Below are 18336 nucleotides of genomic sequence, written 5' to 3'. Positions count from 1 at the left end.
AAATAAGAAAATGGCCGTAATAGTGAACGTGCTAGTCTTTCAAGAAGTTTGGTCGTGAAAGGAAGGAGTGAAGGTATTAGCTAGATAGAATGTAGGTAAATAGGAGTTCCTTCCTTGGAGGAAATTTTTTCTTGCATTTGTTAGGCGTCGACAACAAGGTTTCCCCAATAACCTATCCATTGATAAAAGAGGGCCAGGAGCACCCGCAGAGCCTGGGAAGGGTGAGTGAGAATAGCGACAGGGCTGGTGGTGGTGGTGATGCTGCTGCTAATTAACAGTTAACATTTATTGAATGTATTTACCATGTGCCACATGCTGAATTTAAAGAATTTGCCTAAGGTCTCATAGTTATTATGTGGTAAATCTGGATTTGAACCTAATTAATCTGGAAGCAGCATCCCTGCCCTAGATAATGAGAAGCAGAGAAAGGAATAGGTATAACGAGTAGTTGGTACCAGAGTCCCATGTCCATCTGATCTTTACCCTGCTTCTTCTGAGAAGATTCATAGTCCTCAGCTGGCTTCTGGCTTCCAAATGCCTCCTGTGTTGTCAGGAACATGCTTCCTTGTTTTCCTTTCCACTAGTAACTACCCCCTGTGGTTTCCTTTAAGAGTTTTTCTTAGCTTAATTGAGGTTCACGGATACCTGGGTGGCTCAGTCGATTAAACATCAGACTCTTGGTTTCTGCTCAGGTCATGATCTCAGGGTTGTGGGATCAAGGCCCATGTCGGGCTCTGAGTTTGGCATGGAGTCTGCTTGGGACTCTCTCCCTTTCCCTCTCCCTCCCCTTCTGTCTCTCTCCCCTCCCCCTACTCATGTTCTCTCTCTGAAATAAATGAATAAAATCTTTAAAAAACAAACAACAAAAAGCCTATTTGATGTTAAATGTTTAAAAAAAAATAAAAGACTCTCAGCATGCTTATGGAAAGGGAAAGGTAACTCTTAATGTGACAAGAAGAGTCCTTGGGGATTCAAAATTTCAGAGGAAAAGCAGACTCTGGCTGTTATGAACATTTAGTTTCTGAAGCAAGGTTGGGCTTCTGGGATGGGATGGGCGGCTCCTGTGATACAGGTGGGGAGAGAAGAGAGAATAAATGTGGCAGAATCTGAAACCCCGGTCAGGGAGGCCAGGGTGATGGCCTGGGATGGCAGCAGGAGTGAATGAAGGAAGATCAGGGGGTTTGCAGCTGACTTACCCCCCCCCCGCCCTTTGCTCTTACTGTGGCCCATGACCAGTCAGTTTGTAGGGCATTGTGAGCTCAGTGAGTCAGGGAGCAAAATTCCAGATAAAGGTACTGGGCACCTCAACTGAGCTTTTGTGAATACCAGGCCTCAAGTACCTTGGATAATGATAGTGTAAGTGTAACTATCTCTATTGATACCTCTGTATTTTTTTTTACAGTTGAGGTTTATATTGTTTCCTTGGGTTTGTAGTTAGCAGTATGAAAGATTTTAGTATAAATGATAGTTTAATTGTACATGTAGTTTTAAGAACAAGGAAGATGACTTGCAAAGAATTTCTAACCCCGAAAAAGGTCCAAAGTCAAATGTTTACAGTGACAGATTTTTCTTTTTTACGACTTTGGTTTCTCCAGACCATATCTTACTTTTCTGTTTTTGGCTATTTAGAATTTGATTTTGTTTATTTCTGGCTCAAATTCAAGGAATCTGTTTTTATAGTAATTTCTGCTCTTCTTGTCATATAGCATTCAGTCTATTTGAGGAGAAGGAAATCCTGTATCATCTTTCTACTTAAGGAAATAGGAATTTTATGGATCCACAATTATACTCATGGGAAACATGAACTATATGAGTGGGACCATATTTATTTCTTCTGGATTTCCTCAGTTGCCTAGGCTGGTAAAAAGTACACACTAAGTATTGAGTAACTGGTGGATGGAAAATCTGGAGAACACTAAGCAACCATACCTCTTAAGTCTTTTTAGATCAAAAGCAAGATACATATTAATTTATATCTCTGATCCGTTTTTGTTTAGGTTCAAGTCAGCCATGTGTAAGCTAAACCAGCACATGTGTAACAATAGCTGGAACTAGGAAGTTGCTGTTCATTTCTAAGTGTATTTCCTTTTCTGTGGTAATTGTATGTGCAGCTGTCTTTTCACAATTCAGAGAAGGCAAACACTATCTTTCAATAATAAAGCATCTTCGTGTGTCAGCAGAAATGTATATTTAATGAGTGCTATTTGGAAATAAATATTAAATAAGGTTAAATCCCCAGGCATGAAAAGTTTTACCAGCATGTTTTTGTCTGTACCTGTTAATGTTTTGTCTTTGTAAGTATGCCTCTACTTCTGGTTTTTTAAAAAAATCAAAGTCAGAGAGCACCTATAGACTCTCTAGTGAATTATCACATAGGAATTCACAAGGTTGTCTTTTGTCCCCCTCACCCCCTTTTTGTAAACATGTGCACTCTGACTCAGGGGAGTGAATTTTAATAGCCTTTTTTTGCTAGAGGACAGAAAGCAAGGCAGCATATTAGAAAAAGCATGCACTTAGGAGACCAAACTCTCTTAGCCAAATGGGTGATCTTGGCTAAATTATCTAACCTCACAGAGCCTAAGTCTCCTCATGTACAAAGTGGGGGAAATGATACCTACCTCATAGGACGTTTGGGTGGATTACATGGGATAGCAGATATATATAAGTGCCTAGCACGTAATGGGTAGCCAATAAATATTGACATCTGTTTCCTTTCTTCAGTTCCCCCCATTCCAGGCTTCCAGGCCTCCTCTTGACTTTATTTACTGCCTTCTGATCATTTCCCAAGATTTATTAATTTCTTTTGCATTTCCACAATTCACTAACTTCTCATCTCCTGGATATTTTTCTTAGCTGAACATTCTCTGTTCTATCTGAAGATAAGCTGAAGAACTAGGTAGGTTTTGTGTTAGGTATTCACATAAAAATTTTTATTAAAGATGGTTAGTATATCCTTCTATATATTTCACATACTTTTTTCAAAAAGGTTTTTACTCACTTCATGGCCACTATGAACACATGGTTATAGTGCTATATATAATTTGAACCTTAACATTTAAACAAATTTATTTTGTATTGGAAATAATTTAATTAATACTTAATATTGAGTTTCAACATGGTGTATATGTTATATGATTGCTTTATGGAGATAAATACATGTATAATGTATATACGTTAATTTTGATGTCTAATATATTGGATGATTACTCTTTCCTCTTTAGTTAAAATAGTTGAAAAAGTATTTTGTTCTAGGTGCTGGGGATATGGCAGTAAATGAAACTGAGTATTTGCCTTTGAAAAGCTTGCTTTCTCAAAAACTAATGATGTATTGTATGGTGACTAACATAACATAATAAAATTAAAAAAAAAAAAGAAAAGCTTGCTTTCTAAAGTGAAAATTTCTTTTCATACATAAAATTTTTTATAATGCTTTTTTCTTATTTTGCTCATACATGTGTATATACCATGAATTAAGGAGCTCTTATTGTCATACAATATTCCATTTTAGGGGAATATTTGAAGCTGTAGCTCAAGTGTTTGTGTCCCACGGTTTATTAATTTCAAATGCCAAATTTTAAATTTTAAAACGCCAAAATTCTTAAATCAAATAATGATTTCATTACATTTGCCATGTTCCACAAAGTTACTGTTCTATTCGTTATAACTTAATTACATATTATATATAGAATATACTGGCTTTAGAGGAATAACATTGGCTTGCAGGTTGAAAATAGTTTTTGTTCATTCAGTAAGTATTTTTTGAGGACCTTCTATTCTCCTAGGTTCTGTCTTAAACCAACCTGGCGCAAGAATTTAAACTCAGGTCTAAAGCCCAATCTGTTTCCTTTTCTTTATGCCATGTATTCAGAGGTGGAGACCAGAAGTGTGGAGATGAATAGATTAGTCAAGACAGTGAGGATTTATTTGGATTTATAACTAGGAAAGTGTCATTCTGACCTGGGAAATAATTTCTTTAAAATATATTTGGAAGAAGAAAAGCTTATTACAGGGGGCTAAGGAAACACAGAATAATAAGGAAATTGAAGTATCAAGTATAGGTGATTCTTCTTGGTATTTTGGTAGTGAATAGAAGGAGATTCATGCAAGGGCTTGAACGTATACCAGAAACTAGGAGAGCTAACTTCAAAATAAAAGGTTTATGAGGGTTGTAAGAGAGAGCAAGGAGTTGGGAATCAAGTGACTAAATACCATGAAGAGAGAGGAGGACATTGAAACCATAATGTCCCAGAGGAACCAAAGAAGATAGTTATTAGGACGTAAGTAAAGGGGATTGATTGGACTTAGAAGAGTAGAGACAAAACTTTTCATTTGATGCAAGAGGAAGAGATGAAAATGAATGAAACTAACAGCATTTTAAGATGGAGAAATGGTATGGTTATGGTCACTCCCAAAGATACCCTTTAATCTTCCCATAATCATTTGCTGAATGGAATAGAGTGAGAAGGAGATGGAAACTTTTAACAGGGAAAAACATTCTGCTGTGTAACATACTTGGAAATTAGTGAGTTGCAGCGGTGACACCCCAATTGAGGTTAGTGTGGATTTTATAGCAATCAATAATATTCTAATGTTCCAAAGCAAGAGTTGCAAACTACAATCCAAGGGCCAGCCACATCCAGCCCATGTAGCCTGTGAGGTAAGAATGTTTTTTTGTTTTTTTGTTTTTTTTAAGATTTTATTTATTTGCGAGAGAGAGAATGAGAGACAGAGAACATGAGAGGGAGGAGGGTCAGAGGGAGAAGCAGACCCCCTGCTGAGCAGGGAGCCCGATGTGGGACTCGATCCCGGGACTCCAGGATCATGACCTGAGCCGAAGGCAGTCGCTTAACCAACTGAGCCACCCAGGCGCCCAAGAATGGTTTTTATATTCATAAACGATTTAAGAAAACCAAGCAAACAAAGAAGAATGTGTGTTGGAGACTATATGTGGGCTTCCAAGCCTGAAATACTTACTCTCTGGCCCTTATAGAAAAAGATTGCTGACCCTTGTTCTGTAGCTCAAGACCAAGAAAGCAAATGATAGAGTGCCTCAAAGATGGGAGCCAACAGGCTAGACATGATCAAAGATCAAGGGGTGATAAAGTAAGGGATACTAGTTAGAGGGGTATTGGTAGAAGTGGATAGGAGGTTGATAAGGAGTAAAGCAAAGCCAGAAGAAAGTTAATAGATTGAATGAAAATAGAGAGGGTTTGTGGCTAGAGCTCATAATGAGCATAAAAAGCATGGTCAGTTTGTATGAAGCAAAGATGACAGGTAAGAAAATTGGAGGTAAAGGTGGCACAGTGGTTGTCTTGGAGATAGAAGAATTCCAGAAATAGCTAAGTATAACCATTTTAGGGAGGGGCTGAACTCTTGGTGATGAGGTCAGGATGATGAAGCATCAGATTATGATGTTTAAATTACTGAAGATGATGACAGGGAGACTGTGTAAGAAGAAATAGTGTGAATTAGGTCACTGGAGTTACTGAAGAAAGCAGAAGTGAGTGTGGAGTATGAGGTAGATGATGGTAAAGAGGTAAGGAGACTGGGGTAAGTACATGAATTACTGTAAATAAGCAGGGGAAGTGATGGTGGCAGTTAAGTGGTCTTCCCTTTGCCCTGGCAGCCGTTCCCTCCTTTTGGTTTGGCAAGTGACAGAAGGTAGATAAAAAGGCTACAGGGAAGATGTGGTATTCTCCGTCGAAGGTCAGATTTATACATAGTCCTGGAGTATGGGAGGAACAAAGTGATAGATTAGTTTCAAGTTGTAAAATGAAGCCCTCAAAATAAAAGCAGTTGAGTTTTGCATAAATGTATAAATGTTTTACTTACACAGCTCTTCCTGTAAAGAATTTTTGAAATTAGTACTTCTTATTATGTCAAATTCATGTTTTTGTAATAAAATTATTAAGAGATTAATACTAAAAACATCTCTTTTTACTTGACTGTGAACATAGACAAAAGTAACCTGGCAGGTAACTTCATTTGACATGCTCAAACTGTCTGGATAGGGCTTACTTGGGTGTGATAATGGTCCTTCCATGACAATGTTAATGTAGAGTCTGTATTGTAGTATATGAAGCTTTATTACTAGACATACATATAGTAACGTAATGTGCTTGAGCCATTAAAAATCAAGTGCAGGGAATTCCTCTGGCCTCTGAAAGATGAACTAGGAGTTGATAGCTGTTTTGCTGTGTTTTTCTATATTGATGGGTAAAGGGATTCCTGCATATGGCATGGTTAGATATTTTGGCATGGTATTTTCTGAAGGGAAAACTCTTTTCTGTGCTAAGAACTAAAAATAGGAGAAGCAGACAAAAAGTAAATTGCTAGAAATTTTCACTATGCTAAGTTTGAAGTTACTGGTTTGTCTTATAAAAACCTCTATTTTTTTCTGGAGAATTCGACTACTTGCTGATAATCTGAAATCTTAAATACCTAAAACTTCATTTTATGTATGTATGTATGTATGTATGTATGTATGTATTTAGATTTTATTTATTTAGTGGGAGAGGGAGAGGGCACACATGTGTGAGTGGGGGGAGGGGCAGAGGGAGAGAGAATCTCAAGCAGACTCTTGCTGAGCATGGAGCTCAATGTGGGGCTTGATCTCATGACCCCTCAGATCATGATCTGAGCTGAAATCAAGAGTCAGACACTTAACTGACTGAACCACTCAGGTGCCCTCTGAAACTTCATTTTAAATGGTACTTTTATTTTAAGTGGTTTTTAATTAATAACCTTTGGAATATTTTTAACGGTTGAGTTAAATTTCTTTAGAGTCCTAAGAAGAGAATACCAGTGTCATTTACTTCAGTTTTATTTTTGTGTTGTGTTTTTTTTTCCCTCAGTGCCTGTTACAAAGAATATAGCAAAAACACAGTCTTCTCTTTCCAAAGCAACTCAACGTTCAATGCAGTCTCCACAGAAAACTGCTGTAATATTACCAACACAGCAGATCAGGAAATCAGGTCGCACTAAACCACCTGCACAGACTTCAGTCCCTAAGAAGGGAAGTGCTGTTAAAAATATTACACCAAGGAAAAAAGGCCCAAAAAAGGTTAGTTAATCTCCTCCTAATTTGTATTAGAGGTCTCTGCAATGCCTTATTTATAACATAGAGTTTAGGATTTACTAAGTATGATGAGGCCCTTTAGGAATGTACTGTACAAAGAGCATATATAAAGCCTTTTAAAGTCCACATAGCTAGCTATCAAGATTGGTATTTCTTTTCTTGGGTAAACTTAAAACTTTGAATAGTGTTCAACTTTTTCAAAACCACATTGGACATACTGTTTGGGTATATTTATGTTCAGGCCAATTTATTTAAAAGTCAGTACATTTTAGAAATGAATGTGAAGTGAGTTTTACTGTACATAAATTATACCTCAATAAAGCGGGTGGAAAGGGGAATCAAAGGGTAAATTCAATGATGCTAGGCTACCTAACTGACTCCCCCAAAGAAAACAACTTTAAAACCTGGAAATAATAGAAAAAACAACTACTTGAAGATACTGGAGCTTGAATGGAAGCAGACACACTGTGGTTGGGGGCAGTACGCACAGGAGGTAGGCGTGTTACACAAAATTCTATATCTGGCAAAAATACTCTTCAAGGGTGAGGGTGAACTAAGGACTTTTTCAGATAAAAGCATACTTAGAGAATTCCACACTGGCAGATAAGCACTGTAAGAAATGCTGAAGGAAGTTTATCTCTGGGTAAATGTGAATGATTTGTTTTTTGCTTTTTTTCTTCTTAATTTCTTTATAATAATGTGACTAAAGCAATAATTATAATATGGTCTTGTGGGGTAATGTAATATATATGGCATGATGTAATACATCATTACACAACATCAATACATAACATGATGTAATACATTATAACAGAGTATAAAGGCTTTGAGTAGGGGATATGGATTTCTGTCATTGCAAGATTTCAACATTTTATGTTAAGTAGTACAATATTAACTATGTGGGTTATACAGTATAATCCCCAGGGCATATTGTAAAAACACAAATGCAGAGAAGTATAGCTAAAAAGCCAGTAGGAAAACTAAAATGGAATTCTAAAGAATATTCAACAAGTAATTGAAAACAAAAAAAAAAAAAAAAAAGGAAAGGAGGAATAGAGGAATAAAACACAGAGGAGACAAATAGAAAAGAAATAATAAAGGGTATACCCAGACCCAAATATATTAGTAATTACTTTAAAAGTTGGTGGACTAAATTTTCCAATTAAAAGACAGAGATTATAAAAATGGATTTTAAAAAGACCCAAATATATCTGTTCTACAAGAGATGTATTCTTTCTTTTTTTTTTTTAAAGATATATATTTTGAGATTTATTTATTTATTTTAGAGGCAGAGAAAGAGAGAGAGAAACTGAGCAAGCAGGGGGAGGGGCGGAGGGAGAGAGGAAACTTCAGCAGACTCCTCACTGAGCTTGGAGCCCAACCCTGAGATCATGACCTGAGCTGAAACCAAGAGTCAGATGCTTAACCGACTGTACCACCCAGGGACCCCACAAGAGATTTATTCTTAACATAAAGACATAGAATCTTCTTAGATCTTCTTAGAACTAAATTAAATTTTAGCCGTAATAAACATTTCTGAGTGCAGCCATCTGATATCAATATATATAACATTTCTGTTTTGTTTCAACTAATGTTTACAGTATGGAGCAAAATGACAATGCCGTTTTGATTTTATTTTTTATTTATTTATTCTTTTTTTTTTTCTTTTAAAAGATCTTATTTATTGGGGTGCCTGGGTGGCTCAGTCGTTGAACGTCTCCCACTCCCCCCTGCTTGTGTTCCCTCTCTCGCTATGTCTCTCTCTCAAATATTTGAGACAGAGAGCAAGAAAGCACAAGCAGGGGAAGTGGCAGAGGGTGCGGCAGAGGGAGAAGGAGAAGCAGGCTCCCCGCCGAACAGGGAGCCCGATGTGGGGCTTGATCCCAGGACTCCGGGATCATGACCCGAGCCGAAGGCAGACGCTCACTGACTGAGCCACCCAGGTGCCCCTGATTTTAAAATGCTTAAATTAATGTTGGTATTTTTATTTCAAAAAGCATTCAAAAATTTTAAATAAAAATTAAGTCAATAACAGTGAATATATTTCAAATATAAAATCATAAACATTGAAAAAATCAAATAAGCAGGTTATTCTAATATAAATCATTAGATTAAAATTTTCAAATTCAAAATAAATTGCATAAAATTAAGGAAAGTTGTGATATTTAAGAGGAAATAGTGCTTTATTTTAAATAAGCATTTTGAAAACTAGAATGTATCAAGGATGTCATTGATGCATTTTTTTTTTTTTTTTAAGGTTTATTTCTTTGAGAGGGAGAGAGAGCACAGTGGGGAGGGGCAGAGGGAGAAGGACAGAGTCCTAAGCAGACTCTGCGCTGAGCATGGAGCAGGACTTGGGGCTTGATCTCATGACCCTGAGCTCACAACCTGAGCTGAAGCCAAGAGTCAGAGGCTCAACTGACTCTGCCACCCAGGTGCCCCTGATGCATATTTTTAATGTGTATTTTCCAGCTGCTGAAAAAAGTCTTTGTGATTAGTTGGCATAATGATGAAGATATAACTGCATAAAGTTTCTCTTCACTCCTTTATTTTCAAATAATTCCAGTGCTAATTTGACAATTTTAAAAAGGTGTTTTTGAAAATATTGTTTATAAGGTGGTAGGGTGGGGCAAGGGACAGGTTCTATAATTTTTTTTGGATAATAAACTATTTTTTGTTTCAAAGGAAGAATTTTTTTTTTTTTTAAGATTTTATTTATTTATTTGACAGAGACACAGCGAGAGAGGGAACACAAGCAGGGGGAGTGGGAGAGGGAGAAGCAGGCTTCCCGCCGAGCAGGGAGCCCAATGCGGGGCTCGATCCCAGGACCCTAGGATCATGACCTGAGCCGAAGGCAGACGCTCAACGACCGAGCCACCCAGGCACCCCTCAAAGGAAGAATTTTAATTCACCATCTTATTAGCTTTATTATTTCATCATGAAAAGATGAAGATTCTCATGCAATTACCTATATCCCTTTTTCAGTACTGTCACACCATAGTTTAATTATTTTTTTTAAGATTTTATTTATATGAGAGAGAGAGTGAGCAGGAGCAGAGGGGGCATGGAGGGGGGAAGAGCAGAGGGAGAGGGAGAAGCAGGGAGCCTGACACAGGGCTTGATCCCAGGACCCCGGGATCATGACCTGAGCCAAAGGTAGACGCTTACCCGACTGAGCCACCCAGGCGCCCCCATAGTTTAATTATTTAGGAAGTCTTTGAACTAGAGTACGAATTATTCTTAGAGTCAACTGTCCACATATGCCCCCCCCATTAAGGATTCTAGAGGTATAGAAGCATATTTTTCAAATAAATGTACCTTTATTCAATTTACAGTGTTAATACAAGCATACTATCTTGGTATGTTTTAAGTCAAAGGATTCAGATTTCCGATTTTTAAAATACTGAAAGAATGAGAATATATCAACATAATAATTATAATTCAGTACTTAAAAAATAACATGATTTACTAGAATACAGTGAACCCAAGTGACAGTCATTAATTTAAACAAATAAGGAAATACAACAATGAATGTTATCCTATTTTATCCTCCTTTGTCCCTGCTTTTAAAATATCCTCTATTATTACCTTTTCTAAGTACAAGACCCCCTTCTCTGACTTTGGAGAGCTGTGTTTGAAGGTAGCTCCAAGAAAATTCCAAGAATTGATATAAAATAATAAAACACTAGTGATACTTAACAATGCCCGGAAGACATTTGGTTCTTATATACAGTAGGCATAATTTTATATGGGCTTTAGCAAAGCACATGTAATTTTGTCAAAATTGTATATAATATGGAGAAATGCAGGCCAGATGTAGTAAAAGCCAGATGAGTGACTGCTTTGTAAAGGCAAAGTCCATCCTCTGCCTTGTTGAGGTTCCCCACCCCCATTTGATGTGTTGCTGGATTGGATTTGCAGACTTTACTTTAGCAGTGTGAAGAAAACTTGCCATGCAGGGAACCTCAGAAAATAAAAACAAGTTTTACAGAGTGAGCCATTCGGCTAAGGTGTGACCAGTTGGAGGAGGGGTAATGCTGGGAATCCCATACTCTTGGTCTCTTTTTCTCCCACCTGACCAGCTCATGGACCCCTCTGAGGAGCGCAGTTTGTAAAGTACTGTAATTTGTGACACACACAGGGGCTTCCAACTCCAAGGACTTCTGACAGCTGATCATTTGTGACCACTGACCGATAATTTTCTGACCTCCTTATCTAAGAATTTTTAAAAATGTGTAATATATACTTGTGCTTTTTTTTTTTTTTTACAGGAAAAATATTTTCCTGTTTTGTGTTCTACATCTTCAGCTTCTATAAAATCTTTGGCTAGAGACCGTCGTGCTTCATATGATAAGGATGCTGCTCCTGGCACATCTAAAATAGTGATGTCAACAGGTAAATTAGTATAGGGTATTAGGGTATAGTATAGGGTATTAGGGTATAAAATTACTAATCTTTTACTCTGTGTTATTTTAGTGTCTTTGAAATTTGAGCAATAAAATAAGAGGAAAAAAGATGATAAGACACGTTTTTGGTTTTTTCTTAGCATTTTTCATATTAAAGTATTTTGAAATTCTGGTTGTTCATTTTGATGTTATGGAAAAACTGTTTAAATATACAAGTCACTTGAAAATTCACTACTCTTAAAGTATTTTATCCAGCTTAGTAAGATTTACAAAATTTACACCATTGTCAAATCTATTTTGTTTTCCCTTTATCTTATTTCACAATGTCTTTTTGTCTTGTATGTACTTTTAAAGCTACTTCAAAGCTTTTTAAAATGTCTTTTAAAATCTTGAAAGATCCTTTCCTGTCAAGGGGCATGGCGACTTTAAATTATTCTCTGTTATGTGAAGAGTATGAAATGACACAAACCTAGACTGAACAAATCTCCCTTTTATTTGTCATCTCTTCTATGTTTTCTTGTTGCCTTCCTATTTTTTAAAGCATGTACCATTGCTTTTTCTCCTAGTTTTGTCTTTCTTATACTCTTCTGTTCCTTAGACTTTTCTTCCCAATTTCCCTATCCTGATTAAAAATAAATTTTTTTTTTGAAATAGAAATCACTTAAAGGATTATTGTAACATACTTCATTTTGTCAGTTTATTATTTCTGATTTTTAGTCTGTTGGCAGGAGAGACTAGCTAAATAAGTATAACGCAAAGGAGATAAAACATTGAAATCTTTGTTTAGCTTCACTTGTGTTCAGTAGGACTTTGTCCATCCCATCAGCACCATGGATTTTCTTTTTTTTAAAAGATTTATTACTTATTTGAGAGAGAGAGAGAGAGAGAGCATGAGCAGGAGGGGCAGAGGGAGAGGGAGAGAGATTCTCAAGCAGACTCTGCGCTTAGTGTGGAGCCCAACTCACGATCCCAAGATCACAACCTGAGCCGAAACCAGGAGTCGGATGCCCAACTGACTATGGCCACCCAGGCACCCCCCGGTTAAGTTTTTAATAGCTGTTTCATTTCTGTGAGAGTCCATCCTTCCTTTGGCTATTGCCACAAGGTTGAATTACGTTTTTCAACATAGTGAAAGTGAGATTAATGGGTTTTTATTGTACTGAATATAGACCATGTATATGTAAAATTTGGCAATATAAATTAGGTAATGGATAAAAATAACGTGCTTCTTGATTTAGGGGGACAGTATATTTTATGCTTGGTAATGTACTCTCATATTGTTACATTGTATGTTGATTTATATTTATTGATTCTCTGAAGAAATATTACGGAAACACGACATTTGTGTGATTATAGATGATTTGCTTCTAAGTCATATGCTTTTATTATACTAAGGAAAGCGTTATTTTTTAATTTTCTTCAGTGAACCTTGGCATGTATATAAAGAACATTTTTATTTTCCTTAAGTTAATGAAAAAAAATTAGGTCATTAGAACTTATTGTGTGGCATGTATCTTAAATTACTTGGTTACTTTAGAAAATACAATGAAGGTACAGTGTTGGTGATTTAAAATAAATTCAGTCCAAGAAGTGTATTCACATGATCAGTTTTGAAAGAAAATTCTTATACTGTGTGTACAATTAAAAGGTGAAAATATTTATCTTTATACCATTTTACATGATGTGGGAATGTGTGAAGAATTGTTTTGTGATGCTATTAAAAGTTGGATAGTTTTTATTATAATTATTATAGGCAAAATTCTAGAAAGTTGACTAGGCATTTGGATTGTTTCTAGATTTAAGGTCTTTATACAAATGTGAAAATATATTCGCATACATATTTTTAGGTAGCAGAAATGATTGTTGATATTAACTATATTTGGGTCTCTGAGTAAAGTGTGGCTAGTGGGATATCGTAATTAGTTATGTAATGTTTATGTTGCTTTTAAGCAATCTGATTGTTGTATTTATATACACACGTTTCCTCTAGTCTGTGTCTATGTAAACAAACATGGAAACTGTGGCCCTCACCTGGATCAGAAGAAAATCCAGCAGCTGCCTGACCACTTTGGCCCGGGCCCCGTGAATGTGGTGCTCCGGAGGACCGTGCAGGCCTGTGTGGATTGTGCCATTCAAAGTAAGACTGTTTTTGGATTTCTTAAGCCAGATCACCGTGGAGGAGAAGTGATAACTGGTATGCGCAACTAACCCTTTATTCAGCTCTTCTTACAAATTTGATTTTATTTTAAAACGGCCAGGATTTTATAATATATAGGTTATTTTATAATATTTATACTCTATTAACTACTTATAATATTGACATACTTACATTGATATAATAGAATATTTATAATAATACCTATTTATAGATTTTTAACTGTGGGAAAGTTTAACTTTACGTTCAAAATAGACAATGGTCAGAGCCATACTATAAATTGAGGTAAAAGATTTTTTTACATGCCGTATTAAGCTCACTATAGACAAAATACCTTGGTTGATAATATATTTTAATGTTTTTAGAAAACAGACTGATCTGTAGGAAGCTCTAAATGAAAATGTGACTCAAGCACTGCTAATGAGATAAGATCCAACTGGCTGTCATGATTGATCAGTTACTATGTTGATACCCACAGAGTGCTCGCAGCAGCAGGAAGTGGTAGAGGTTGCTGGGTTGCTGCTGCTGCCCTTGTTGTTGTCTGCCTTGCGGACACTTAGCAAATGAGAACGCCTTCACCAATGTAGTCTGTTGTGTTTGAGAGGGGCCTCTATAATTTAAGACTATTCCTTTATAAATTACAAAAACTACGACTTAGATTTATAATACATTTCCTAAATTGATGGCTTTTTCTGATGTTGCAGTTTTATCTTTCTATGAGCTAACTCTGACATCTCTTTTCCCCCCAATAGCTTCCTTTGATGGGGAAACTCACTCCGTCCAGCTCCCTCCAGTGAATAGTGCATCATTTGCTCTTCGCTTTCTTGAGACCTTGTGCCATAGCTTGCAGTGTGATAACCTTCTGAGTAGCCAGCCTTTTAGCTCTTACAGAGGTACTACTCCTAATCCTGCAGAGCATGATAAAAATAAATCAGGTGAGAGAAAATGTAAAATTTTGTACTGTGCTTCTATTTTATATTTTATAATTAACGCGAGAATCTTGTGTAATTTAGTTTTTCCTCATGTTCTCCTCAAAGTAAACATTTTAGCCACCGTGAACTAATTAGACATGTATAGTATATAGTTGTTTTTGTTCATTCAAAGTGGGCAAGTAATTTCTTATATTCATAATGAACTTGAGAATCAAAACCTGAAAGTATCCCGTGGTTTGATGTGCATTTCCCTAATGGCTGAGGTTGTTGAGCATCTTTTCATGTGCTTATTGGCTATTTGTAGATGTTCTTTGGAGAAATGTCTATCTAAATCCTTTGTCTATTTTTAATTGGGTTCTTCGTCTTTTTATTACATAGAAATGAAATATATTTGTTCCTCATATATTATATTTATATTTGTTAATATAAAGAGTTCTTTGTGTATTCTGGATACAAGTTCCATATCAGAAATATCCTTTGTGTATATTTTCCTCCATTCTGTAGGTTGTCTTTTCACTTTCCTGATGGTGTCCTTTGAAGCACAAAAGTTTTTAATTGCAGTGAAGTCCAATTTACCTATTTTATCTTTTGTTTCTTGTACTTTTGGTGTCATACCTAAGAAAATATTCCTTAATACAGTTTCACAAAGATTTGCTCCTATGTTTACTCCTAAGAATTTTATAGTTTTAGCTGTTATATTTTAGGTTATTGGTCTATTTTGAATTTTTCTATATACAGTGAGATAAGGGTCCAGTTTCATTCTTTCACATGTGGATATCTAATTGTCCCAGCAACATTTGTTGAAAAGACTACTCTTTCCCTATTGACTTGTCTTGGCACCCTTGTGAAAAATCAGTTGGCTGTAAATATATGGATTTATTTCTGGACTTTGTATTTCATTGATCTGTATGTCAATCCTCATGGCACTACCACACTATCCTTTTTTTTTTTTTTTTTTTAAGATTTTATTTATTTATTTGACAGAGAGAGAGAGAGAGAGCACAAGCAGGGAGAATGGGACCCTGGGATCATGACCTGAGCCAAAGGCAGACACTTAGCCAACTGAGCCACCCAGGCGCCCCAGTACCACAGTATCTTGATTACTGTAGCTTTGTGTAGTAACTTTTGAAATTAGGAAGTATGAGTTTTCCAACTTTGTTCTCCTTTTTCAAGATTGTTTTGGCAATTCTGGGTTTCCATATGATTTTTAAGTTCAGTTGTCATTTTCTGCTGGAATTTTAGTAGAGATTGTGTTCAATCTGTAGATCAATTCGGGGATTATTGCCATCTAATAATATTGAATCTGGGTGGCTCTTGATTTCAGCTCAGGTCATGATCTCAGGGTCTTGGGATTGAGCCTCGCATCCAGCTCCATGCTCAATGTGGAGTCTGCTTGTCCCTCTCCCTCTGCTTCTCCCCTGCTTGCATGTTCTCTCTCCCTCCCCACCTCAAATTAATTAATCATTTAATTAATTAATAAAATCTCTTAAAAATTAATATTGAGTCTTCTAGTTCATGAATATGGGATGTCAATGTATTTAGGTCTTCCTTAATTTATTTCAATAATATTTTGTAGTTTTCAGAAAGCACATCTGGCACTTCTTTTGATAAATTCATTCCTAAACATTTTATTGTTCTTAACACTATTGTAAATAGAATTATTTTCTTAAATTTTGGGTTGTTCATTGCAAGTGTGTAGAAATGCAATTGATTTTTGTATTATTAATCTTTATTCTGTGATCTTGCTGAATTTGTTACTTACCATTGGGGTTTTTGTATGTGTGAATTTCTTAGGATTTTCTTAGTCTGTTTTGTCTAATGTTACTATAACCAGTCCAGTTTTAAGTACTGTTTGTATGGTATATTTTTTCTCACCTTTCCCTTTGAACTTATTTGTATATTTGAATTTAAAGTGTATCTTTTGTGTTAATTATGTAATTGGAACATGTTTTTTTTTTTTTTTTAATCCATTCTGCTAATTTTTTTACTGGAGTGTTTATCTCATGGACAGTTAATATAATTACTAATAAGTATTTATTTATTCATTCATTCATAAGGTTGGATTTACATCTACCATTTTGTTATTTGTTTTCTAGGTCTTATTGTTTCTTTTTGTCTTTTCTTCTTTTCTTTGATAACTTTCCTCTTTTGTTTTAAATAGATGGGTTTTTTTCTATTTTTATTTTTTTATTTGTATATGAATCCTAGTTTTAAATAGATGTTTTCTTGTATACTATCTTAATTCCTTTGTTGTTCCTTCTACTAAAGTTTTTGAGTTTTTTTTTTTTTTTTTTTTTTTTTTTTCCTGTCCAGGGGTTATTTTCATAGTAGTTGCCTGCCGTGGGGATTACAATTAATATCTTAATTTAAAACAATCTCGTTTGGATTAATACCAACTTAATTTTAATATTATGCAAAAACCTTGCTCTACTACAGCTCTATTTCCTGCCCCCTTCTTTGTTCTTTTATTGCCAAATTATATTTTATACATTATAAGCCCCAAAATACAATTTTGTAATTTTTTCCTTTTTTTTATTATTATCATTTTTTTGTATTTTTAGTAAGCTTTCTTCCCAACATGGGTCTTGAACTCATGACCCTGAGATCAAGAGTCATATGCTCTACTGACTGAGCCAGCCCGGCGCCCCTACTTGTTTTTTTAAGGGAAGAAGAAGAAGAAAAGAGTTATAAAGACAAATATATTTGGGGTACCTGGGTGGCGCAGTCAGTAAAGCATCCAACTTTGGTTTCCACTCAGGTCTGATGTCAGGGTTGTGAGATTGAGCCCTTCGTTGGGTTCCACACTCCACAGTCAGCATGAGTCTGCTTGGGTTTCTTTCTCCCTCTCCCTCTACCCCTCCCTCCCCTGCATGCACACTCTCTCTCATAATAAATATTTAACCATAGATATTTTAACTGGTACTCTAATTTTTTTTAAGGATTTTATTTATTTGAGAGAAAGAGCGAGTGAGAGAGAGAGCACACGAGCAGGGGCAGAGGGAGGGAGAGGGAGAAGCAGACTCCCCTGCTGAGCAGGGAGCCCAACACTGGCCTCAAAATCAGGACCCTGGGATCATGACCTGAGCTGAAGGCAGATGCTTAACAACTGAGCTACCCAGGCACCCCAGTACTCTTTAATTTTTTTATGTGGATTTGAGTTACTGTTGAATGTAATTTCATTTCTTGTAGGTAAGCTGTTCAAGTGAGGAATTTTTTCCCTTTTTAAAAAAAATTTTTTTTTTTTTAAAAGATTTTATTTATTTGACAGAGAGAGAGCAAGCACAAGCAGGGGAGCTGCAGGCAGAGGGAGAGGGAGAAGCAGGCTCCCCGCGGAGCAGAGAGCTCTACTTGGGGCTTAGTGCCAGGGCTCCAGGATCACGACCTGAGCTGAAGGCAGATGGTCAACCGACTGAGCCACCCAGGCACCCCAAATTTTCTCACTTCTTTAAAAAAAGATTATTTTAGGGAGAGAGAGAGCAGGGGGAGGGACAGAGGGAGAGGGAGAGAGAGAATCTCAAGCAGACTCCCCACAGGGCAGAGCCTGACCCCACAACCCTGAGGTCATGATGGGAGCCAAAACCAAGAGTCAAATGCTCATCCAATTGAGCCCTCCAGGTGCCCCTCACTTTTCGTTTGTGAAGAATTTCTTATTTCTCCTTCATTTTTTAAAGTTTAGTTTTGTTGGATGTAGAATTCTCAGTTGACTGTTTTAGCAATTTGAATATATCATCCCACTTCCTACTAGCCTTTATAGTTTCTGATGAG

General features: G+C 36.3%; 1 protein-coding gene across 4 annotated transcripts in view; it reads left to right on the top strand.

Annotated features, from left to right (window-relative positions):
- The window catches only part of SCML2 (Scm polycomb group protein like 2), a 95397-nt gene that overhangs the window by 66518 nt on the left and 10543 nt on the right, over positions 1–18336 (top strand). For 3 of the 4 annotated variants that reach the window (XM_064573833.1, XM_045875461.3, XM_045875476.2), the window contains exons 8-11: positions 6855–7063; positions 11350–11473; positions 13475–13678; positions 14392–14574. In XM_064573833.1, the coding sequence (XP_064429903.1) occupies positions 6855–7063; positions 11350–11473; positions 13475–13678; positions 14392–14574 (720 nt within the window). The remainder of the gene's footprint in view (positions 1–6854; positions 7064–11349; positions 11474–13474; positions 13679–14391; positions 14575–18336) is intronic. The other variant, XM_045875468.3, reaches the window with a different exon arrangement.

Source organism: Mirounga angustirostris, unplaced genomic scaffold (assembly GCF_029215605.1).
Source record: "Mirounga angustirostris isolate CCGP_5_RB_7025 unplaced genomic scaffold, mMirAng1.0.hap1 SCAF_11, whole genome shotgun sequence".
Taxonomy (NCBI): Eukaryota; Metazoa; Chordata; class Mammalia; order Carnivora; family Phocidae; genus Mirounga; species Mirounga angustirostris.
The sequence above is the reverse complement of the archived record's forward strand: the minus strand, read 5'-3'. Positions and strand labels throughout refer to the sequence as shown.